The sequence below is a fragment of the Pectinophora gossypiella genome, chromosome 16 (assembly GCF_024362695.1).
Source record: "Pectinophora gossypiella chromosome 16, ilPecGoss1.1, whole genome shotgun sequence".
In the NCBI taxonomy this organism is placed as follows: domain Eukaryota; kingdom Metazoa; phylum Arthropoda; class Insecta; order Lepidoptera; family Gelechiidae; genus Pectinophora; species Pectinophora gossypiella.
In genome coordinates, this window is record NC_065419.1 from 10,023,123 (window position 1) to 10,050,095 (window position 26,973).

Below are 26,973 nucleotides of genomic sequence, written 5' to 3' on the forward strand. Positions count from 1 at the left end.
TGTTTTACTCCCAAAAATATCATATACTAATACCATGAAAAATACTTCTGAACAGTTTCCTTTTTAATTTTTATGATTTTTATAATGGTCACACTGGCAGAAAAATTGCGTTCGCTCGCATTTTTGTTTTGGCAGCTTGCTTGCTGCTCTTTTTACTTCTTGTCTACATCGAAAGTGCGAATCGAGGTACCTACTAAACAACTTTAGAATTCCATAATTACTTTTGGCGGATTCAAGGTAAGACAACGAATAATAAATTATGTGTTTGTTACGTTACTACTTAGCAGTTTAAACTCTATATTTAATAACCTTTATCTGGAAAAAGCGTTTCGAAAAGCAAATGAATAAGTTTCATGCTTGTTAAAATTTGCTGAGTTTTGGAATTTAGTTGCTGATTGAGACATCAGACAAGTTCTTGTTCATCCTTGTTGCACAATTTCTGTTTTTGTTGGTGAACAGCATGTTTCCTGGCTAATAATAACATTTTTATTTGAATAACGTGCTGTGTTCCTTACGAGTGTAGGTAGATGAACAATGTTAAATGTTTGCTCATTTTGGTTTGAGGTATTTTTATCATATAAAATGTAGGGCATAAGGTCAGTAGTTCCTGCTAGTAGTGTAATATGTAAACTTTGGGTGCCAGTTATTTGGTATCAGCCAGTTAGTTCCTCCCTTTATATCATTGATGTTATGGATAAGGATACCTACAGATTGGAATAATATGGCTTGAAACAGAGGCGGCGAATACCAGCAGTGGGTGGGTTAATACAGGCTAGGTAGATAGATATAAAAACTGATAAACATTTATATAAAAACTGATGTGAATATTAAAAAGTGAAATTACATGTAAAAAAATAGTCTGTAAGGCAGCTATGATTGTTGTGGGCACACGAACATAAGAGTTGAAGATGGTAGCCTTAATCGCCTGGATCACATCATCATCATGGTTTATAGTTCCTGCGATCTAGCATGGTGTAAAAGTAGTAAAAGAACTACAAAAACAAACTAACATACACTACACAACTAGACAGTTCCTAGCAGGTTCAGTATAATCTACTCTGAACCAGTGTGCATGTAGGTATGAAATAAATGAATGTGGAGGAAGCAAGAGAAGTATGTCAGGATTGAGCAAATGGAATTCTATAGCCTCTATAATAGGTTTGACATAGCAGGTCCTACAGACTATGCTATAATGCAATGCAGAAGGTATCTTAAGTATAATTTTAGTTTCAGAGATGTTTGAGTAATTGTAAGTTTTAGTTTATTGTTAAAGCAGTTAGTGTTTTATAGTTACAGTTTATTTATTATTATTTTTTCCTGGCTATATCTGCAATCAGTATCTTTTCTTTTTGTTTACTATGAGCAGATTTGGTATAAATGATTTATTTATTTATAACACACTTATACACTATCATTACAGGTGATCCCCAATGCGATACTGAAGAACATAACTAGTACAGAACAATATCTACATTCTATAACTAATAATAAATAATGATACCTTTATGAATTCACCCAGAGTACAGAGAAACATGTCCACTTCATTATTAATAAAAGTTACATATTAACTTTTTTTTTTAAATGTACTTGTAATCAGGAACGCTACAATGGCAGACTCTGGCATGGGTCGTGGCCGCGGCCTGGCTCTGCTACAGGCCCTGAAGAAATCACAAAGGATGGACTCTCCGCCACAATCTGAACAACCTACACCGGACCCCACTCCTGGGCCCAGTGTTACCCCCAGTGTGGTAAGTTAATTTTACTACATAAACACTTATTGTTTGAGAAGGATAACAGATTTATAACTATCAAATTAAGATAAGATGCACACACACACAGTGTCCGTCAGAGTCGACAGTCAAGACTGTTATTTAATGTAGGTACCTACTTAATTACTTCCATTTCATGTTTTTCTAATATGGAAATTTACTATATTTCACCCCTTTACTGAATACATTTGTAAAAGTCCCTTCTAAGCAGCCAATATCATAATGAGAAATTTTGCACAGAATTGCATTTTCCTTCTCCCTTCCTTCTTCTTGTGTCAGTCAGTTACTTTCTCCCTACTTAATTTAGATTATATATTTTATATTAATTTATTAACACTTGGTAAATAATTTAAATTTTGTTTTTGGGTGCATGATGAAAAAACCATCCAAAGTAGTCAGAAAATGTAACTTATTGTTTAATATAACATTTTAATTTCTTCTAGTATATGAATGGACATACTAAACATATGAATGGACATGCTAAAAATTTTCCTTTTGTAAGTGTGCAACATAAATACCATTTAGCCAAATATGTAATATGCCTGTAAAAGTTTATATAATAGTTTGTATAATTTGTATCTTTAGTTTCACTTATATTTTTATTAACCTAGAAGGACATAGGTACATTGACCAAATTGAGGATGTCTTTAAAAAAGGTTTAGGACAATCTACCCTGAATTGGCGTGCGCGTATAAAATTCAAATTCAAAAATATCTTTATTCAGTAGGTAACATAGTTACACTTTGAATCGTCAATTTTACATAACGAACGTCTCATCCGCCTAAAACTACTGCAGCTTCTCACAACCTGTATAGCCGGGGAAAAGAAGCTGCAAGAAAAACCTCGGCACAGGGCCCTAGACGTTCTTTAAAAAAATAAAAATAAACATAAAATATTGGTATACAATTGAAAACGATTGATGAATGAGAAGGAAGTATGTGTTCCATAGTCTCTGTTTAAACCAGTGGGTAATAGGCGTGAGTTTATGTCATATTTTGCGTTTGCCTCTACAATATTTGTTCAATCATACAAAATTACCTATAGTAGTGAGATTACAGCAGAGCATTAAGTATTCTTATATTTGTTTGCAATCAGTGTTTCTTGTTACATAATAATATATTTACGTACATTAACAGTAGTAAATGTTTTAGTGTATGTAACTGCAGAGGTATTATATTATGTATTATGTATAGTTATTACTATAAAATAGATAACATAGAAGATTATTTTTTTATAATATTTTATTGTTATTTTAGGTAAGTTCCACAAGTGGAGCAACTTCAACCACTTTAGGTGGGAGAGGTAAAATGGCTGCGATGATGTTGGCAAAGATGGCTCCAAAACCTGGAGGTATGTTTGGTTTTAATAAGTATCATTTTATCTATAATATTTATTTCTTTAAGGAAGGATATGAAAAGGTATGTTTCTGGTTAGATATCTGGTGGGGGTCAACTTGACAGATAGACGTCCTATGAGACAAACATGAATTTTGACTCATAAAGTCGAATGCAGTGGTTTATAGCCTAAAACGGGATTTGACCCTGTGACACTGCGATGTAAGTCACTCCTTCTCGGATCAGGGCTATCACGGTTACAACCATCTAGTTGATAAAAGGGGAATTTTTGCCCATAAACAATGCCAGCACTAGACCAACACACCTATACATCGATAGCCTTTGTGAGCTTTTTGAAGAATACCATTTATTATGTCTTGTCATATCATAGCGTAAACGACTGTGGTGCAGTGGTTGAGCGTTGGGCTCACGATCCGTAGGTCTAGGGTTCAAATCCCGGTGGGGACATACATAAAAATCACTTGATCCCTAGTTTGATTAGAACATTACAGGCTGATGTCCGAAAGGAAGATGTTAAGCGTTGGTCCTGGTGTAAGTACGTAGTCGTTACGTGTGCCTTGGCGGCTGAATAATAACCCTGACACTTGGTTGCTAAGGTCGGTCATCCACCTCACAACCCACACGATAGAAGACGAAATATTCTGTTATTAACGCCATAAAATATGATATGCTTCCAGGTACAACTCCCGCCTCGGATGTCAGCCCGAATGTTGTCCCAGTAAGGGGTGCCGGTCGAGGCATAAAGCTTTTGCAAAATTTGTAAGTACTTGCATTTAGTTTTATTTATTATAAGTTAGCTTCCGGCTTTTTCAACTCCCGGGTTGACAAAGTCACCTTGTGTTATATAGTTTGTTTACGTTTGTGCCGGATACAAACACTGATTTCGCCGGCGCTGTGTAATAGGTACCGACTGTGGACTCGTAAATATAATTTATAATATTATAATATTACTAGCTGTTTCTCGCGACTTGTTCCTTTGCTACCCCTTTTTACCCCTCTAGGGGCTGAATTTCGTGAAAGCCCGTCTCTGTGAGCGCCTACGTCCTAAAAGGAACCCCTATGCAAAATTTGAGACTCCTAGCCTTTGCAATTCCCGAGATTTCGTGATGAATCCTCATCAAGGATCTCCATGACGATCGGTCCTGCGCTGCCCGCATCCAGATCGTCGGTCCGCCTTGTAGCGGCCCTACCCACTGAGCGACCCACTGCATAGATTTTCATACAGTAAACAATTCTTGTACGGAGATGTGTGGTAATACCTTTTTAATCACAGGAGTTATTGTTTATTATTAATTCCAGGAAAGCCATGCAACAGACCGAGAAGCCTCCAGAAAGTAGAATTGCATCCGACGTCGAAGCAGTCACACATAGAATGGCTGAAAGCGCAATTTCGAGTACTGTCAATACTGAGAAATCATCAGTCGCCAGGAATAAGTATTTTGTAAGTATTTTTGGCTTATGTTGCCACTTGGCATAAGAGCTAAATCGAGGATGTTTTAAAGAAAGGCATGGGGGTTAAATTCAAATTCAAAAATATCTTCATTCATTAGGTAATACAGTTACACTTTGGCCGTATCGCCGAAGACTAGCTGTTAGAAGAACCTTGGCACAGATAGACATTCTTAAAAAGGACGCATTCAAGCAATTCATCTAAAGAAGTAATATTGCAATTTGACATTTGCGCATCAAATACATGTAAATGTTGCTTTATAGACGAATTGATTCTGTGAAATGTGGCCTTTTAACCCTTTTGGTCAAAAGTACTCTAAACCATGAATACTTTGATGAGAGTAGAAGTGAAAGTGATGTGTTAGGATCGTAGTAAGTGGATTTCTGTGGTGTCCTACACCAATTGAAAATAGATGTGATCTTATGTATGTATTTGTATTGTATTAATTTGTTTACAGAAAGAGGTGAAGGATTCTCCACCTGTGGTTATGAAAGGAGAGTCGGGTACTCCTTGTGAAATAACCGCCAACTTTATATACTTGAAGTTTGAAGAGAACAATGTGTTCGAATATGACGTCTCATATGACCCAGATCAGGATTACAAGTCGTTGCGGTTCAAATTACTAAACGGTAAGTTTTTAAGCTTTTGCATAGCATAAGCTCACGACTGTGTCGTAATGGGGTAGTCAGAGGTACATATTCTAAGTATCTACACCTTACCAAGCTTTTTTTTTCTAACCCCCTACTTCCCTAAAGAGGGGTGGGGGGTGAAATTTTATATGGTACGTTTCGCAGTTGTTAAGGTAGGAAGTTAAAAATTGGTACACTAGGAAAAGGGAACCCTGTTAACCCGAATTTGACAGTTATAAATTAATTCGAAACTAGATGAACACCATAAAGAACATCGATTTTTCTATATTTACGTAGCTATTAATTAATATGCAACTTGATGGGCCGGCCGCTTGTTTGCGTATAGAGCGGACACTCCTTGCCGTACTAATTCGTATCGGTGCCCTGTACAGTAATGAGCAATATAATGTACCCACTTTAGGACCCTGTCGCACTAACATATTTGACATTTAGTGAGACTTACAATATAATTTGTCAAAAAAGTTAATGTGACATGGTACCAAAGTGTATAACATATTAATGCTCGTGATCGTACCATAGCATCACTCCTGTATCCCCGAAGGTGTAAGCAGAGGTGTATAGTATTACACCCACTTCTCGCCAGATATGTTTAAGTCTCGTAGGGGGCGAGCCTATTACCTTTAACCAGGCACAAATCCTAGAAACCACGTGATATCAAACATGAATTCAAACTCATAAAGTCGATACAGTGGTGTTGAGTTGGGCCGGGATTCGACCCTTCTTCTATCGTGTAGGTTGTGATGTGGAATACCAACCTCATCAACCCTGGTATCAGGGTTATTATTGAGCCGCCAAACGCCCCTGACGTAACTCAAGTAACGACTATACTTACATCAGGAAGTAGTAACCGGGACCAACGGCTTAACGTGCCTAAGCACGGATCATCTTTTTTCTGGACAATCAGGTGATCAGCCTGCAATGTCCTAACCAAACTAGGGATTACAAAGTGTATTGTCCCCACCGGGATTCGAACTCGGGACCTCCGGATCGTGAGTAGAACGCTCAACCACTGGACCACGGAGGCCATTATTCGACCCCGTGAGGCTACGATGTACGTCACGCGGTCACGTTTTGTTATACTAGTCCAAATTAGAAGAAAGAAAGAAACGTTTATTATAAAGGGACACCGCAGTAACAAATATAAAACAAATAACAAATATATAATATGTATAAAACACAAAGTAACACATAACTTGCAATCAAAACTTATAATAAAAACAACATATGAAATACAAATAATTGAGTGTATGTATGGACTGGTCAACGATGGTGGTGGTGTCCTTTATAATAGGGGCTCACTCAACATAAGCGGAGGCGCGAGCCACGACGCTGGTATTCTGTGGACCCTGCTAAGTGAGGCACGGAAGCCAAATTACAGGTTGTTGCCAAAAGGCTTAGTCGCGGTTTGTTTGTTAGTAGTCCAAATTACATTGTGTTTCCATTTCAGAGCACAACCACTACTTCAAAGAAAAGACTTTCGACGGCACAACTTTGTATGTGCCACACAAATTGCCAGATGAAGCTACTAACTTAGTCTCAACGAATCCCTTTGATAACAGCAAAGTTAACATTACTGTAAGTTAAATATTTTATTTATTTAAAATTAATAACCCGGGCGAATCAAATAGGTACCTCAGTGATATGCAACCCGTCGGAAGTGTGCTGTCAACTTAATTCAGTCTGGTTATTGGTCAATGTAAAATTTTGAGGGGGTTGTTTTCTGCCTCAAATTGACATGTTCCATGAATTGTATACCTGTCGATTACCCTTCCATTTCGGATCTTCTTCTTCTATCGTGTGGGTGGTACCAACCTCATCAACCCTGGTGTCAGGGTTATTATTGAGCCGCCAAAGACCCCTGACATGGCTCATGTAACGACTACTCACTTACATCAGTAAGTAGTACCGGGACCAACGGCTTAACGTGCTTTCCGAAGCACGGATCATCTTACTTTTTGGACAATCAGGTGATCAGCCTGTAAAGTCCTAACCAAAACTAGGGATCACTAAGTGATTTTTGTGATATGGCCCCACCGGAATTCGAACCCGGGACCTCCGGATCGTGAGCCCAACGTTCAACCACTGGACCACGGAGGCCATTTGGATAAGAAAATGGCAGGTATAACTCAAAATCAAATCAGATGGTGTCTACTGGAATTAGGGTCAATGTCATATTTTGTTTTCTTACCACAGATCAAATTTCGGAGGACGCGGCGGCTCAGCGAAATGGTGCATATATACAATGTGCTGTTCAAACACATCATGAAGGATCTGCAACTAGTACGGTTTGGGAGACAATTCTTCAACGAACATTCCGCCATTCAGATACCGCAACACAAGCTTGAAGTGTGGCCGGGGTATGTGTTGTTTATTATATCGTCGCCTTATTGTTAAAAGCCATGTAAGCGATCTTTTGAAAAATAACAATTCTAATGTGTATTTCTTTAACAAACCCTCGATTTATTTCTATTCTTTGCAATCTAAGTAAAGAATTTCCATTCGTTCTAAGTTCTTGATTCCATTAGTTATTAGCTTCATCTATTTTTAACTGTTATCTTATGCCTACTTAATCCCACTGCTCGGCAAAGGCCTCCCTTGATTCCTCCACTCCTCTCTTTTTTAAAAAGCCATCTATATACCTCTGCCTACTCCTTCGGGGTTACAGGCGTGATGCTATCTTATTTTTTCCTTAAATCTAGCTACGTGACAGCAGTAGACGAGTACGAAGGTGGTTTGATGTTGACGTTGGACTCGACGCATCGCGTTCTGCGCACGCAATCTGTTCTCTCGCTCATCAAGGAGGCGGCGCAGACGCAGGGCAACAACTGGAAGAGAATTGTCTCCGATCAGCTGCTCGGGTGTTCTGTTATGACTACTTATAACAAGAAGCTGTTCAGGTAATTATAACATCTTTCGGTGCCATGACCTCATTTCTTTTTAAACGCCTCAGTAGTATTGTAGTTAGGTCTTGCTCACAATCTGTAAGTTTCCACCCACCACGGTTCGATTCAGAGATAGAGAAAACATTTATTGGAGCATGGCACACATATGTAACAACAAACAAACAAGAGAAATTACAAACAGATGATTTGACAGCAGCATAATAATAATATAGCAAGAGACAGTGAGACAGAAGCAAACGCAAATTTTCAGTCGCACTTTCGTCACTTGACAGATCCCAGGGAAGTAGAAACAGGATGAACCCAGTGGGAACATGTCAAAAAACACCGACCGTTTCTAATTTGTTTAGTACATTGTAGGCAGAATCACCAGATTAACTAAGACAGTATCGTGTTTCGGAAGGCATGTTATTATTCGTTGGGTGCCAACTTAAATTTAACTTATTTTGTCAGAACTGAAACTAACTCTATCTCTTTCTTGTAATTACTGTAAGTAATGGTATTAGTTTTAAGGGTTGTCAAAATAAAAGTGGGTTAATTTTATATCCGCCCGAATAGGCACCCATGTCTATAATTATATTCATTCAATCGTGAATCAATGATTCACAGGGTGGACTACATTGATGACAAAATGACCCCAAAATCGACTTTCGAGAAGAATGAGAAAGGAGAAATGGTGAAAATATCCTACATTGACTATTACAAGAAGAATTATGGTATTGACATCATGGACTGGGATCAGCCAATGTTGATTTCCAAGTAAGTATTTGTTACGTTTAGTTTTGTATGCTTTTTGTCAAGACAAGAAAGACATGCGATATTGGAATTGTCTTCTGGAAAGACACTCTACAAGTCAAGCTTATAATAATAATGACTAAAGAAGATGGAAAGACGTTCTTGATGCCTTTGAAGGGTGTTGGCAACACCAACACAATTTAAAAATAAAAAATATAGTTTGTTAGTCTGACGTCACTTCCTGTTACACTTCGTCCATCATCGTTGTAAGCTCCATTGTTGCTCGCATAATTTACGCGAAATAAAAGTGTTTATTCAAGTCTCCGAGTGTTTTAATTAGTGCAGTGAAAGCAGCTCAACCTCAACATCTACACATACAGTCCACTTGCCCCAGCTGACAAAGGGGACTGGCAAAACATCTGCCTAGATCGATAGGGAACTGTGGAAGAACGAGACAACGGCACACACAAGAACAGGACACTAGTGGCTCATCAATTTAAGAGCCTCGCTATTGTCGGTGTAACATTTTCCATTCTTGTCTATCAAAGTCAATTCTTTGAGTTCTTTATAAAACACGAAATTTGCTTTACGAGAGGCTGGAAAATAAATTACTGAAAAATCTGTCTTATTACAGGGAAACAAAGCGCATGCCAGGTTCAGACGCGCCGACAGAGTTCCTCATCTGCTTAGTTCCCGAGTTGTGCCAGATGACAGGTTTGACTGACGACCAGCGCAGCAACTTCCGCCTCATGAAGGATGTCGCCACTTACACGCGCATCACGCCCAACCAACGACATGCTGCTTTTAAGAAGGTATGCACGATCATGAAGTAATTAATATACTACGTATTTTCTTCCATAGCCTCCATTGTCACTAGACTACCACTAGGTTAGAGCGTTAGGCTCACGATCTGCAAGGTCCGGTTTCGATTCTCGATGGGAACATTGTCGAGATCACTTTTTGAGACTGTCCTGTGGTAGGGACATTGCAGGCTTGAATTACCTGATTGTCCGAAAAAGTAAGATGATTCTGTGCTTCGGAGGGCCTTCCGGATGATTGAGGGGAGGCTTGTGACCAGCAGTGTGACGTACACAGGCTGTTGTATATCTTCTTCAGTCGTGTGGGTTTTAGGTGGATGACCAACATCAGCAACCCTGGTATCTGGGTTATTATTGAGCCGCCAAGGCCCCAGGAATGGCTCAATAACCAGGCCCCACTTGCTATTTGTAAAAGGAGAGGAGTCCTCGCCATACGCAGGTGGCGAGCATTTGTACTAACTGTTAGTGTTCACGATGATACGACACACCACCACTAGATGACACTTACTTCCATATGTAAGTTTATACGGCTAGCGACATCTAGTTACTTCATGGCGATATAGATAGACCAATTATAGTAAAGCCTCTACCCATACTACAAAAAAAGAGCGCCGCTGTGTATGGAAGGGGCCAGTCATGGTGGTAATGACCGCTAAACCTTATATAACTAAACTTACAGTACATACAAAACGTCTTAAAAAACGAAACAGCAGTGAGACGTCTCAAAGGTTGGGGCCTAAGCATAGCCCCGGAAACGATCAACCTGACAGCAAGGACACTTGACCCTGAAGTGTTGTACTTTGGGAACAATATCAAAGTACCAGGCAAACCCAATGCGGATTGGAACGGAGATGTTTGCAGACAACCCGTGATGCAAGCCGTTGATATACTCCGTTGGGCCGTCATATTTACAGACCGGGATAAGCAAGTCACTCAAGTGAGTATGGTTTCATGTTCATTTATTACCAGTAATGTGCTGTTCACGGAAATCCTGGCGGTAAAAGTTATGTAAAGTCAGATTGGCATCCGCTTTTGTAAAAATTTGTGATGAAAATCGGTGAAAGTCCGACCTTGGTCCTTGTTTCTTTGGTTTGTTGGACCTTGATTCTTTGATTTAAACAGGTGTTTACGAGAAATTAATATATGGGGTATTATAAATTACTTACCCCCAATAAGGGGTAAGTACCGTATAAGCTCACGAATATATTCCAATAAGGGGGGGTAGTCAGAAGAAGAAAGAAGTACATCCATCGCATAATAATAAAATGTTACCTAACTTTTTCTTAACTCGGTTACTGTCTTTGTTTAAATCATAATTTTCTATATTACTTTATATTATTGTGTTTATGTTGCTGTGCCATTGCAGGGCGTCACATGTACCTACTTACCATGGAACACCTTAATTAATTGTGACTTTGGAATAAATTAATATGAATAGGAATCGCAAGATGAACTAAGTACCCACACCTCACCGAGCTTTCTGTTAGACCAATGCGATAGCTGGAGTTCCATTCACATTTATAATGTTATAACGACCTCCGTGGTCCAGTGGTTGAGCGTTGGGCTCACGATCCGGAGGTCCCGGGTTCGATTCCCGGTGGGGACATATCACAATAATTACTTTGTGGTCCCTAATTTGGTTAGGACATTACTAGCTGATCACCAGATTGGCCGAAAGTAAGATGATCCGTGCTTGAATCGGCTCAATAGTGACCCTGACACCAGGGTTGATGAGGTTGGTACTCCACCTCACAACCCACACGATAGAAGAAGATTTATAATGTTATATTAATTCTGTTCTAGAGCTTCCTAGAAACCCTCAAACGGTGTTGTACTCCAATGGGCATCAACGTTTCGCCGCCAGAAATGGTTCGTCTGCCAAACGACCGTACAGACTCGTATATCCAGGGTCTGAGGAAGACGATAACGCAGTCTCTCCAACTCGTAGTCGCCATCTGTCCGACGGCAAGAGACGACCGATACGCTGCCATCAAGAAGATCTGTTGTGCTGATTATCCTATACCTTCTCAGGTAAGCTCTGATGTAAAGATGTTCTTCAATAAGAGCAGTAACAAACGATAATGTTATTTCCCAATTTGTTAAGATACGAGATTGAGATGTCACCTTATGTCAATCGCATACATTTTATCACAGTCACTGTCTTAAAGTCAAGCGGTCACGGTACGGTCCTCGAATCTTAGCCTGTTTTATATAAGGCGAACACACACACACCACAACACAACAACACATCTAACATAACATCAACATCTATTATTGTTAATAGTTTGCAACTTTGCTAAGGTGTCTGTATGTTTCCGTGACATCCTAACGTTTAAAAAATATTTGACAGTCAATATCAAATAATAGAGTAGTTTGCAACTAGTCAAATCAGTTACTTTTTACTAAACGTCAAAATACGAAATCACTATGGAATTTGCATGAAAAAGTAACATGTGACGCTATAGAAAAACGAACAGATTTTTGTCACCTTTAGTTCTCGTCTTTATTTAGTAATCAGAATTTCATAATTTATTTTTGACCTAGGAAACTACCCAATTCTATTGAGCTTTGCTTGGTAGATTGATGTTTTCCTCAGTCTTACAGACAACCAAGTTTTGATTCTTTACGATACAATATAAAAACTATTTATTTCACTTCAAACATACATTAAAAAAAACAATTACACTCAGTTAGTTTTTGACATCGTAAATGACGAACCATAACCTCCTTCTTTTGTGCCTCTTTCGATTCAATAACGGTTTCCTCGGCAGGTAATAAATGCGCGCACGATAATGAACCAGCAGAAGATCCGCTCGATAACGCAGAAGATCTTGCTGCAAATTAACTGCAAGCTGGGCGGGTCGCTGTGGAACATCAGCATCCCCTACAAGGCGGCAATGATCATCGGCATTGACTCCTACCACGACGCTGGGAGGAAGAAGCGAAGCGTGTGCTGTAAGAAACAAAAAAAAAAACAACATAAATGATATCTTCGTCTTATAGTGAAATCTCTTTTTGAAAAATCACGTTTCAATTATTGATTTCGATCGATTTCTTTCAATTAATTTCCGGGTAAAAATTGCTACCTCTAATTTTTATCTACATTGCTAAAATAAAAGCGTGATAAAACAATATAAGTACGTAACATAAAAATTACTATAATAATTCAGAAAATAACAATACATGTTTCATAGAAAATCGAGTATTGTGTTTCGAGATTCAAGATTTGGGAGGCATATCCATGTTAAGACAAATCTCGCAAATGGCATTACCTATCCCTATCATTCTTTCATTACTTATCGTTAATTTTATTATTTTTTCAGCGTTCATAGCGTCGTATAACCAGTCGATGACGCACTGGTACTCGCGCGTAATATTCCAAGAGCGAGGACAGGAGATCGTAGACGGATTGAAGTCATGTCTCGTGGACTCCTTGACGCACTACCTGCGAAACAACGGGAGACTGCCCGACCGAGTCATCATGTACAGGTAACAATAACAGAAGCTCACGACTATCCAAATTGGGGTAGTTACAGGAACATCAAGATGAACTAAGTACCCACACTTCACCGAGTGTTCTGTTAGAGCAGAGCAGAGCAGTATCCCTGCATGTACAATTGTACAGGCAAATACGCCACACACATAGCAACAATACATCAAGAGAAAAATCACAAAAAAACACATGATGAGGAGGATGAAAGTAATTTAAGAAAACACAAAAAATATTAATTTTGCGTCGGAAAATTCCACTTGATGTTAATTGAGAATCATAAACTGAATCGTGCCCTTCAGTATTCGGTACGGTGTCACTTTTTTTTTTGACGTGACTTATTGTAGATTTGCCGCAGATGGCATTAACTACTTTGCCGGACAAATGGGGAGCGCTCAAGGCTCTCACCCGGTACAACGTTTAAGACAACAGGCCTGAGGGTGCCCAGTTGGGCTCGAACCTCGGCTCAGGGTGTCGTCTGAAAGGAAAAATATTTGAAAGAATTAATCGACCCTAGTAGGTCGATACCCTCTCCGGTTGATTGAGAGGAGGCCTGTGCCCAGCAGTGGGACATATATAGGCTATTTATGTATGTATGTATGTGTAGTAGGTCGATAGCGATAGGCTGATTGAGGGAAGTCGTCGACCACGGCGGCGGGGTCGGTATCGGAGTCCTGAAGTGTTTGGTGTCGCGAGCTGACTGGCTGCCTCTGGCTAGAGTAATCGGGTCGTCGGGATCGTATATTACGTCCTTCCAACTGTCAGATAGATAGTCGCTTCTGTAAACAACTGGACCTGTCAAGTCTTCAGGTTAGGTAAGCGGTAAGGTCTCTGCTAGGGAGATGGTGATGATGATATCTTTTCTGCCACAGAGACGGCGTCGGCGACGGCCAGTTGAAGATAATCAAGGAGTATGAGATCCCGCAGATGCAGATATGCTTCTCCCTCCTCGGGGAGACGTACAAGCCCACATTGACATACGTCGTGGTGCAGAAGCGGATCAACACGAGGATATTCATGAAGGTCGGCGGCGGCTACGAGAACCCGCATCCCGGCACTGTGTTAGATCATGGCGTCACAAGGCGTGATTGGTGAGTTAATTCTTACATACCTACCATCTAATTATATTATTATTCTAAGTTATACCTGTCGTGTTCTTATCCGCCGAAAAGGAAAGGGACGGGTAATAAGAGAGTGAATGAATCTTCTTTTTCTTAAATTCAAAAATGTTACCTTCAACAAGTTTATACATGATAATTTTCGTTGAATAAAAAACTGTTTTTTGCCTGTCCTGTAAATTTTTTTTTTTATTATGATTTTGTTAAGTCGCAAATCACAACATTAAACCAGTTATTAACCCTTTCACGGACAGAACGTCTACATGCGATGTCACGATCCCAATTTTCATAATATTAGCTATGAAAGTTCAATGATTGATGGCCAGTGTCCAGGAAAGTGGTAATTACATTACAATTACGTTCCCAGGTACGACTTCCTGATCGCGTCGCAGAAGGTGAACCAAGGGACGGTGACCCCAACCCACTACGTGGTAGTCCACGACGACAGTGGTATGACGCCTGATCAGTGCCAGCGGCTCACCTACAAAATGTGCCATCTGTATTACAACTGGCCCGGCACAGTGCGAGTACCTGCCCCCTGCCAGTACGCCCACAAACTCGCCTACCTCATCGGACAAAGCGTCCACGACCTACCCTCCGATAAACTAGCAGATAAGCTCTATTTCTTATAATATGCTCTATGCATTCCCACTTTATAAATATAAGTAGTAGTTAGTATAAGGACAATGCTCGTAAAGTAATAATGGAAGGAAATGCTCACGTGACGGTGGAAAAATGTCTTGTCTATGATGCCGATTCGGGCAGCCATCAACATCATTTTTGTTGATTTAAAACTAGCTCTAACTCTTTCTTGCACTTATTGTAAGTGAAGGACGACACTAGTTCAAGAGCTGTCAAATGAAAATTAGGTTAAGTTTGTGTGCGCCCGTATAGGCACCAATACGTGGTAAGTTTTTACCAAACATTACCATTAGCCAAAAAATCAAACGATCCGGACTTACTAGCGGGATGAGGGGCGCGATCACTTGCAATACGGCTGCGTGCCACTATGAAAACACTGCGACAGTTTATGGCGGAATAGCTATCAACACGTGTTTTTTCTATATCTCTTAAGATCAATAATTATCCGTTTTTACAGTCCGCTGATATGTTATTACAATCACCAATCTAGATATGTACTCCTTTTCAGTCACCACTTCATAATGGAACTTTTTTTACCTTTTTTTTTTGACGTGACTTATTGTAGATTTGCCGCAGATGGCATTAACTACTTGGCCGGACAAATGGGGAGCGCTGAAGGCTCTCACCCGGTACAAAGTTTAAGACGACAGGCCTGAGGGTGCCCAGTTGGGCGCGAACCTCGGCTCAGGGCGTCGTCTGAGAGGAAAAATATTTGAAAGAATTAATCGACCCTAGTGGGTCGATAGCGATAAGCGCTGAATGAGGGAAATCGTCGACCACGCCGGCGGGGTCGGTATCGGGGACCTGAAGTGTTTGGTGTCGCGAGCTGATTGGCTGCCTCTATGGCTAGAGTAATCGCGTCGTCGGGATCGTATATTACGTCCTTCGGACGCCGATACTTTTCAGTACCGTCCCTAAGCGGAATGTACTCGGAAGCCGCAACTACCAGGGGATTTGGGTGGTGCGGAGCAGAATCGTTTTTACCTTCGTTGGGTTTTCTTTTGGCCCAAGACTTGCCCGAAGGCATTGACGAGGCCCAAGTTGGGGCCTGTTCACTCTGGTCTTGAAATCACCCGTGTTATATGCATTCGGAAATACAGAAGACGGCAAAGAATTCCACTCCCTAGCAGTGCGCATAATGAAGGACGATGCGAAGCGCTTTGTGCGATTTTTTTTTTATTATTATTATAAACAATAGGCTAGTTTCCAACTAGTCAAATCAGTTACTTTTTACTAAACGTCAAAACACGAAATTACTATGGAATTTGTATGAAAAAGCACTCTGTGACGTCATAGAAAAACGTGACAAAATGTCGGACTTATTATTACGTTTTTCTTGATTAAAATTCATAAATAAGTTTAATAGAAAAAAGAAAATGTTTTTCGTTAGTTTTAGATGTGTCTTTATTTAGTAATCAGAATTTCATAATTTATCTTGAACCTAGTACACGACCCAATTGCAAAGTACATTATCATGTTTAGTACAGTACATCACAAACTTAAAAAGTTTTACCGTGCACTGGAGATTCCTTCGTCGAATAGTTGGGATATCCACCAAATAGGGATGGAACTCGGCCGTAAGTCTGGAAGTCCGAAGATGAATGGGGATGGTGGAATGAGCTCGTGTAGATCGCGGGCACTCTCTTCGAAGTGCAGCCTGTAGAATACCGACATACTGGCGACTTTTCGCCGATGTGCTAAGGAACATTCAAACATTCAACAGGATTTTCTTCCTCGCAGCAACGTCACCTTTTGTGTGCGTATTACGACGAAAATTATTAGATTCATTTTTTTTTGTTTCAATGTCCAAATAGAACAAACACTATATGGTATCACTAAGTCCCAAAAGTGTCGGTCACCCTCGCACCGACCAAGCACCCTTCATGCATACTTCTCAAAGGGCTATGTTAACACACTATGTTTATGCCGGCAACTCAAGTCATTAAGATGTTTTGCTGGTCGATCCTTTGGGAGAACAAGTCAAACATCTCGCCGTCGTCTTAGATAGACGTCTAACGTTTCGCACCCCCCCGATACCGACCCCGCCGGCGTGGTCGACGACTTTTACACTTTGTCAACTTAGTTACACTTTGTCAATTATACATAACGAACGTCTCATCCGCCTAAAGCTACTACAGCTTCTCACAACCTGTATAGCCAGGGAAAAGAAGCTGCAAGGAAAACCACGGCACAGGGCCTTAGACGTTCTTTAAAAAAAATATATCAATCATCAATATTACATACGCACGGGTCAAATTTAGAACCTTCTTTTATGATCTTGGTTTAAAATTTTGTGGGAAAGGGTACGCTACGCAAATGAGACGACACTAACTGCGAATCCAAGAATAAACTTACAAAAGTTTACATTAACATTTGTAATAACAAAATTAATTTTGGAAAATATGTTTCATTGCATTTTCCGCGCTCACCTAAGTCCGTCGTGTCCCCGGAAATTCCATACATGAACTCACGCATATTTCCACCGGGGTAAGCTGAGACTACGGAATTCAATTTGTTTCGATCCTGACACACTTCTCTTGCTTCCTGAGTTAAATTCTAATCCCGAATATACATATTATTATGACTTAACTGCCACATACACACCAGCGTCCCTACATGTCACATAATATGTCCAAATGTATTACAAAAATATTAGTTCTAGTTATCCTGTAAATACATCTAAATATATGTGGCAACAAGATAAAAAAAAACGTTCATTTTCAATATAGGATCATCAAATAACTGTTAGAATGTCAAAATACACCATCTATCACTTACCACGGCTTTGGAGAGCGTTATACTAACGTTAACTACAACATTCCGATAGTAATTGAAGTACTTACTATGTGAAGTTATAACTCCTTGCCGCGTTGAAGGCATTTTAATCCTTTCAATGGTCTAGTCTCGTTAATAGTCTGAGCTATTATTGATCCAAGCCCAGTAGGGCTAACATGCCCAACGTGATAAAATTTTGTCACGGTCATTATATCGATTCTGACGATATAATTATCGTTTTGTCGATTGGTTCAAATATGTGAACCCAAATAAGTCATGTTGTTCTGTCAAAATACGAACAAAACCACGTAGGACGCATGTTAGGGAACAAAACAAACTTAACGATTTCGACAAAATTGATTGAATCTATCGATAATTTTATCACGTCGCGCAAGGTTTTTACGAGCATTGTCCTTTGCATCTCAGATCAAAATGGTGCTAAAATTTTTGAATATAATCGTAAGAATCTCGAGTGCATTTGTATTGTCAAGAAGTCATTTCCAATTCTCTTCATAACTATAATATTAGATTTGACTATTCGCTGTGTGTAGATGACCTTATATTTATGATTAAGAATATAGATAAGTATTCGGTCTGATTGATACGGTCTGGGCGGTTGCACTTCGATCGCGGTTTCTTACGAAGTCGATTGATGCCACACTAGGGGCTGAAAAAGTTGGCATTTTTCTTACGCATTATGTAACTTGCGTTTTAAGTCCCGGTTACTATTTACTTAAGTAAGTATAATCCGCGGCGTATTAGTTGAACAAAAATGGCGGTCTGCACAGGTGTCTCTGGTTGTCATAGTTACGCGCTCCCCTCGCGTCCCCCTCAGTCCGCACGTCGATTGAGACCCAATATTATTATGTCACAGCGCATTCAAGGACATAGTTCAATTTATACGTCGCGGATTATACGTAGTCGTTACATGAGCCATGTCAGGCGCCTTCCGCTAGCGTCTAATAACTCGCCTGTGATGTTGTGACTACTTTTCTATTTTTTTTAATATTTTGATTTGACTTTTTTTCTGTTATAAATTCTAACTTTCTGAACGAATTAATTGACTTGTTTGTTAAACCTTAGTGTAGTAAGTTGATTTGACAAGTTTTGAATTAATTGTTTTACGATTTATAATCGAGTACACTTCAATTAAAATAATAATAATATTGGTGCTGATTCCAGTACATACCGTTTAAGTTTATTTTAAGTTATACCTGTAGTTTTCTTATCCGCCGAAAAGGAATGGCAGAATTTAAAAAAAAACCCTTTCAAATTTTACATTGGCCAATAATCCGACATAATTAAGTTGACAGTACACGTCAAACGGATTGCATATGAGCGTGATGCCTATTTTATTCGTCCGGGTTATTCATTCATTCGCTCATTCATTTAAAGTTGTCAGTTTTTTCATTGGTTATTCATTCATTCATTTTAAAATTGTCAGTTGTCAATCATCCGTCCCATTCCTTTTCGGCGGATAAAAAAATAATGGGTATAACTTAAAATAAAATTAAGAGGTGTCTGCAGGAATCGGGGCCGTTGTTGAGTCTTAAAGATAAATAAAATTATTTTCGCAGTTTGACGGAAGATCGATTAATTCAATGAACAATTACGAAGATACGATTAAAAAGAATAGTCTTGAAGCGTGCTCGTGTATTAAAGATGTGTAGTTTAATATTTTTATACATAAAATACGTATGTACAAATTCTACATTTTCTTGTAAATGTAGTGTTATTCAAAGGCAGTATTGCCTTGTTAGAGTCTATCGCAAGTTTTGTATTTATCATAGATCAAGCAAGGTTGCCTGAAAGAGATTGCTTTTAGGGATAAGTCCACCTTTTTGTTATATTTCTCATTTGTTTATTTTATTTTTTGCGTGTAAGGAATCTAAAGAAGACTTAAAAGTAGTTTTAGTTATGAATATGTATGTGTGTAAGGGCCACGCTCATAAGAGCTCACCGATAACGGTGTAGCATTCTCCATTGTTGTCAAAAGAACTTGTTCGTTCTTGTTGAGAAGAAGGGGAAGCCGAAGAAGAGCTTACATGGTACAAATTAAAGAGAAGGCGAACGTCGGTCATATAAAGGAATCAAAGAAGTAGCATAAGACACAAGAATGAAATAGGGTAATTAATTGATTGTTTTTTTTATTGCATCAATCTCACGTGAATATGCTGACAATAAGTCGACCGTTTTTCAATATCTCATCTTACACTAGATTTTGACAAAACGTCTAATGTCGGTCCGATTCCAAGGTGTCATACTATCTATTACGAACCATCAATGACCCATGGTCTCTGCCCGTGAAAGGGTTAAAGATTAAAGTCAATGGTGGGGGTATGCTCCGTTCTAGCAAAACTTGTGTGTAGCATTCATGGCACTAGCAACATATGACGTCACGAGTTACTACTGAGATTTTTATCTAACGCTCATATATCAGATGGCTGTAACTCACATTTTTCAAGGAATTCTGGGGGTTTAAAATGGCAACATCGAAGCAACTCATCTAAGAAAGCAATATTGCTATTTGACATTTGTTTGCATTGCTCACTTACTTTGATATGCGCAAATGTCAAATTGCAATATTGCTTTCTTAGATGAATTGCTACGATGTGGCCCCCCTTTTTTGTTTACGCATTTGATTTTTCTTCTTTCTTTCTATTTATATATATTTTAGATAGATAGTGAAGAACGCGTCATTTTCGACACTTTCGCTAACTGCCCTATTGCTCTAAATTCAATTAAAAAGTATCATTGTGAATGCACTGCTTAGTTTATCCACATATCCCTCCAAATAATTTTAGATATTTAATCGTACAAGTCACAGCGCAGTGGAGCAGCGTGGTGGAGTATACTTTATACCCCCTCCCGTTGATTGAGGAGAGGCCTGTACCCAGCAGCGGGGCGTATATAGGCTATTTATGTTACGTCATACAAGTGGAAAGCTCGAAAAGTATACGTTGGTGTTTATAGTATTAGTTTGATGTTACCTAGTTTTACTCTAACCTTTAAGTTTTTACTTATAGGTTTATCATATCCAGCTTACGACGTCGTATCAACAGTCGCTGCAAGTTGTCTTTGATTACTTGTGGCTCTGCCCACCCCGTTAGGGATTACGTGCGTGAGTTTATGTATGTATGTATGTATGTTTACGTTTTGTATCTATGGTAAAAGTACAATTATGAATGAGAGACCAACGAATAAGAACGCCAGTGGCGGCCCTAGCAAAATATTTAGATGGTGCTGGACCTCACAGCTTTTTTCGATTAGTTTAAGGTCACCGAAATATACCTAATTAAATCTTTTAAAGATGTCGTTTACGGCCGCCCTTTAAATGTATGAGTTTTATGTCACCGCTAAGAGGTCTAATTCACAGGGCAGGTGTGCCCGATCCAGTTACTCCCTTATAGATCCGGGGCTGCCAGCCAGGGTGGTCCCGTCTTGGCTGATTTTGGCGCCCCAAAAAATGATCGAACCGTTCGCACCGCCCTAGGGCCGCCACTGAAAAACACGTTTGTAAATGAAAGTAAATAAAAGTTCGATAGTTAATAACATTGGTACCGCCTACATCGTCATCGTACGATAAAATTCATATATTAATCGGGTCGTCATTTAAAACTAAAGTAAGACCCAGAGGGGGTGAAGTCGGCGCCCGATACAAATTGGTGCGGGGCGGACAGTTACCGTTCAATATGTAGTCTATGGTTTTGTAAAAAAAAAACAGTTGGCTATTAACCTCTATCTGCCGAGATACCAGACATAATAAGTTTTATATCTGTGTTCTGTGTTCCGGCATTCGAAAGGTTAACCATTACAGACGGCGATACGGTTCAGCACCTATCACGTTGGTCTAATATGGCTCGGTAGCTTAGTTCATAATACGATGCTGTACTTCTGATTACCCCAATTGGGAATATAGCCGTGAGCTTGTATTATTATTATTATGTTCCTTTAAAATTTATATTACCTCCGAATTAAGTCATAGAATAAATAAGCAGATTGATATACCAATGTATAGTTTGTAAAATGTTCATTCCCACCAATGGTTCATAGGTATACCTTATTCTCAAATGCTCTAGTCACATTTGACAGTGATATGGAGCCATAATGGTGCCAATTCCTGCAGACGCCATCTAATTTTATTTTAAGTTATACCTGTCATTTTCTTATCCGCTGAATTGATGAAATTTATGAAACATTCGTCAATTTTAAGCAGAAATCTAAAACAACCGTCTAAACATTTTACATCGGCCAACAACCCGACAGAATTAGGTTGACAGCACACGTCAAACGGTTTGCATACCAGCGAAATACTTTTTGATTCGCCCGGGATATTCATTCATTTACTCATTCTTCCTAAAATTTACGAGTGTCAATCATCCGTCTCTTTCCTTTTCGGCGAATAAAAAGATGACAGGTTTAACTTAAAGTAAAATTAGGAGGTGTCTGCAGGATTCGGGGCCAATATAAGGGTTGAACTACACTTTCCTATGCTGCACAGATTCCGTCGCGTGCGGGCGTATTATCTCGCTCTAGCAAATTACGGGTTTAAGTGACGGAAAGGGATAGAAGCATAGGAAAATGCGGTGCGTTCCGGCCAGAAGTAGTTCAACCCTAAGTAGGTAGGTATTTTATGAACGGGCTTATATATTTTAACTGATTTCAAAAAAGAATGAGGTTGTATAAAAAAGCCTAACTTACTATTTTTCTAAAAACAACATTTTAGTTTTAAGATTTATATAAACGTGATGAAAAATGTCGTTGATTTTATAGATGTGCCGTGAAAATTTACGAAGGTTGAATAATTCTGTAAGATGACCAGTTTCACCAACCCTGGTGTCAATGTTATTGAGCAGCGAAAGCCTCTAAATGAATAAATGATTCCAAACCAAATTATCATGTTTTCATTACTTGTTGGACTGTGAAACGGCCGTCAGAATAGTACATTTCCTTAGTGTGTCTCTTTCGCACTAGGATGTATTCTATATTTATGTCCTGTTGGACATGTCCATGCTAGGAAAGCAAATAGCATAGTAGTATAGAAACATCTTAGAATGAGTTCAACTGGTGTTCGAGTAACTTAGTTTCTATCTTGATAGATAGAATCCTATCCTAATGATTGACTCAAAGGATTTCTCTGTTTCAATCACGGGATAGATTTTCAGTGTTTAGTTTTTATTGGCAAATTTAAATATTATTATAATTATATTGTTTCTATATTTCTAGAAACTGAATTACACGAAAGTCTCTGCTTACCATCACGAGCATGTCGTGAAAGACTGTTCATCTTATAGGTTGGCATCATTCATAGTTCTTTGGCACGTGCCTTTATGTGTGGCCGTCTAGCCTAAAGCACGTGGAATGTTTTAAAAATGTATTATTATTTTTTATTCAAAACCTACCTAATCAGTCAAATATGTTCCAAAGAGACGATGAATAAAATTGCCATTTTAAATATTCTAATCTTGCTTGTTATAGCTAAAATTCGCCAGAAAAAGAAGGGAGATTGACACCAAAATTAGTGCAATTACGATTCATCTAAGAGCGGATCAAAAGCTGAAGTCGAAGAGAACAGGTACGTATTTAGATAGAAAAGTGATTGGTTGCGTATGCGCTTTAAAACGCGCCGTTTCACGTCGATTGGCCGAAAAATAAATGTGACCAAAGCGTGAGAGGGTCGCTAATAGGCTAATTTCCAACTAGTCAAAACACGTACCTAATTACTATGGAATTAGTATGAAAAATACAATGTTGCGTCATAGACAAACATGATAAAATGTCGGACTTATTCTGACTTACTAATAAACAAGTATGTTTTCCTCAGTTTTAGATCTGTCTTTATTTAATAATCAGAACTTTATAATTTATCTTTGACCTAGGATACTACCCAATTGTCGATAACCGAACGGTTATTCCGTGATATAGGGAATAAGAGCATGTGGTACGGTCACGAGCATTAATATAATGTATATACTTTGGTACCATGTCACATTAACTTTTTTGACAAATTGAACTGTAAGTCTTACTACATGTCAAATACAGAGTCCTACAGTGGGTACATTATATTCTCATGATTATATGCTCATGACTGTACATGATTCTGGTTCCTACAGTTTCCTTAATACGTCCCTGCAGCCAAATATTTCACCTTTGTTTGCATCATCAGATGTGCCTCGTGGCGTTATTTGTCAGGAACGCAATAGGCCAGATTTTATATTTTAGAATTTAGGTGTGTTGAATCTAACACGAAAATTTGACAAATTAATAGTGAACCTTTTTATTCCATCGGCGTTTTGCACGATTATGTTGTATAGAAAAATAATATTTATGTATTTCTGTACCACATAAAACGCTTTCTTATTTCTTTGTTAGATAAACATAAATATATAGGCTATATACGTCCCACTGCTGGGCACATGTCTCTCCTGTATATTAGACGTATATTTATGTTTATGTATATAGACGTATATTTATGTTTTTGTGTAACAAATAAATAAGAAAGCTATTTATTTGTTACGTGCAATAAAGTGGTTTGAATTGATTTGAATTTAAAGCTAATAGTGATGTACAAAGGTCCTTAAAGTACGATGTGTTTTCAGAGAATTTTAATCGTAATATGCAGGAATACATATTGCCATTACTTGCGTGGAAAATCCGGTGCATCTGCTGATTTATTTCTTAGTCCTCCATTTTTACCGACCTAAGGAATATTTGGATATTGTTTTTCCTATCCTTTCTTAAATATTAAGCAGTTAATTAATTATCTAGGTTAGTTCACATTTAGTTTTGTTTTGACCCAACAAGAATTCGCCTGCACACGCCCTTGGTTCTAATCTGAACATAAATCCCATTCAGCGTTTGCAATGTTAAAAACAGCAAGCAACAACTCGAGCATAGTGCTACATCGATAACAAACTTCTAGCCTACTCGTGGGCTGACGTAATCTACGTTGGTCCCCGAACAATCTGAAATACCGACACCGTGTGTGGGTGTGCTTCGTTTAACGAAAGAGCGGCAGTCCATCAGACGGGAGAGGGATGCAGCTATACAGAGCGAAGAGGCCAGACGAATACGCAGCCCGTGGGAAATGCACAGTAGTGGTCAGATCAGACTGCGCGCGCGCCGGCCCAGTGCACGTATTATTGTATTGGAATCTCCGCAGCTAAAAACGAGTTATGATATCGTGCTCGCACTCCCCTTCTCGGTTCTACTCCTCAAACATAAGATTCAGTTTTCAAAACCGGATCAATTTGAGTTATTGTGAAGAATTTTAGCATGAAACCTATAGGTAGTTACGCGTATAACGCGATGGATTTTTTTAGCGATCGATTGAGGTTTGCGGCGGGCTTCGGTCGGGATGCAAATGTGGTGTTTACGAAGTCGGCACACGCCTAGCTAAAGCTTTATGGTTTAATAAACACATTTTGTGGATTGTAGACCATGCAGACTATGTTGCGTATAAACGTGCGATTGTAGTTGTTCAAGAGTTGTTGTAGAAGTTTATTGGCTTTCTGTGGTAAGGAAAAGATGAAACGTATTTGGTAAAATATACATTCACCATAGAAGTAGAGCTTTTCATTATAAACTTCAAATAACTGATTTAAAGTACTCGATTGATTGACTGAATATAATTTCTGTGTGGAATTGTACCATAATGTCTTATTTCTTTTGGAGAATCTGGGGGTTCAAAAGGCCACATCGAAGCTATTCATGTAAAAAAGCAATATTGCTATTTGACACTTGTTTTCATTGCGCACTTGCTTTTATAAGCACAAATGTCAAATCGCAATTTTGCTTTTTAAGGTGAATTGTTCCATGTGGCCTTTTTAACCCCCCTGTTCTTTTGAGAATCTCTCATTTTATCCTTAGCAAAAAAGGGTATTTCTGGGACTCAAAGTTTTGCATTGGGAGAACTTTGAAATATGAGTAGTCTTGGATCTTATCGTAGTTATTTATTATAACTACTATTATTTATTATAAGTTTTGTTTTAAGTTTTCCTAAGGACAAGTCGCACTGTGACGCTAGGCTGATCAGCAAATCTATCCTCTCAAATTGTACTTATTTGATGCTGCCTTCTAGTTTTAGTGTATACCTATGATTTTTGTCTACCTAACGGTTTTAGGACTTGTATATTGCTTGAGTTATGTATTTTACTCATATCATCAGTTTGAAAATGTCATGCGGTCAAAAAATCAATGAAACATTTCGCCCGCCCTGTGCCAATACAATGGCCTATAATTCGTATCGTCAACCCACGCGCCGACCAGCAAGAAAACGATACCAGACACATTTAAATACTTACATTTAAAACAAAACAGATGTTTCCCAACACTTGCCTTAATTAATTTTAACTAAATAGAGTTGAATATCGCTTGATCGTCTGCCTACATCCATTCAATCCTTTTATGTAAAGGGACAATGGTGTTTCAAACAGAGGAGGGTTGGTCACATCGGATACATATCTTAATTAGGCCTCACAGGGCGTTCGGATTTCTTTTTTTTTGTATATCCGTCCGCTTGTGCGAGCGTGACGAATATTTGTGTAGACGGACAACATTTTGATGCAGCTATCTGAGCTTGGAATAGCTTTTAATCCCTTTGTAAAACAGACGATATTCTACTTTTCGGTTGAGCAACAAGATGTTGTGAGTAGAAAAGAAGATGCGATAATTAGAAGAACCGTTGACAAGCCCATTCTTTCACTGGAGTTAATTAATAGAGTGCCATTGGTTGAGTTGTAATGATAGCTGTGGTTGTGAATGAAAACTCGTTAGTTGTGTAGAGGCGTTTGAGTGTGGCCCGACTGAAGTAGGGGGGTCTGTATCGGGCGTTTTATCTTTTGAAACTTCGTGCGTGAAGTGGAAATTGAGAGCCTGATGATGAGTATAGAAGATGTAGGTAATGCTTATTAGATGATTTTGACTTTGAGATACTTTCGGGTACCGGTACGACAAACGTATTTCGTGTGATATGTAATGTTATGGAAATGATTAGGGCGTTTTCGTAGTCCAGGAATGACGGATAGTAGAAAATTACTCGGATGACGGATATCAAAAGTGCATAATACACCCACTCCTTGCCAGCTATGTTTAGTCCTTAATAAGGACTACACCCCTACCTGAGGATTACATAAGGAGTCCTTATGTAGTAGGGGGCGAGCCCATTGTCATTACCCGCGCACAAATCCTGGAAACCACGTCATATCAATTATCTGTGATTCAAACCTGAATTGAAACTCAAAACTGAATTCAGTGGTTAGAGTTCGAGCGC

The 26,973-nt window shown here is 38.9% G+C and overlaps 1 protein-coding gene across 1 annotated transcript; it reads left to right on the plus strand.

Annotated features, from left to right (window-relative positions):
- Window positions 1-105: 105 nt before the first annotated feature.
- LOC126374066 (piwi-like protein Ago3) lies at window positions 106-15,713 on the plus strand. Its single transcript, XM_050020525.1, has 17 exons — window positions 106-237; window positions 1,598-1,748; window positions 3,026-3,119; window positions 3,802-3,883; window positions 4,424-4,565; window positions 5,032-5,203; window positions 6,672-6,799; window positions 7,418-7,581; window positions 7,924-8,121; window positions 8,734-8,883; window positions 9,494-9,671; window positions 10,357-10,614; window positions 11,481-11,708; window positions 12,449-12,632; window positions 13,001-13,166; window positions 14,040-14,258; window positions 14,653-15,713. Exons 2-17 carry the CDS (start codon window positions 1,608-1,610, stop codon window positions 14,915-14,917), a joined length of 2,769 nt encoding a protein of 922 aa, XP_049876482.1. The 5' UTR covers window positions 106-237; window positions 1,598-1,607; the 3' UTR covers window positions 14,918-15,713.
- Window positions 15,714-26,973: the final 11,260 nt, after the last annotated feature.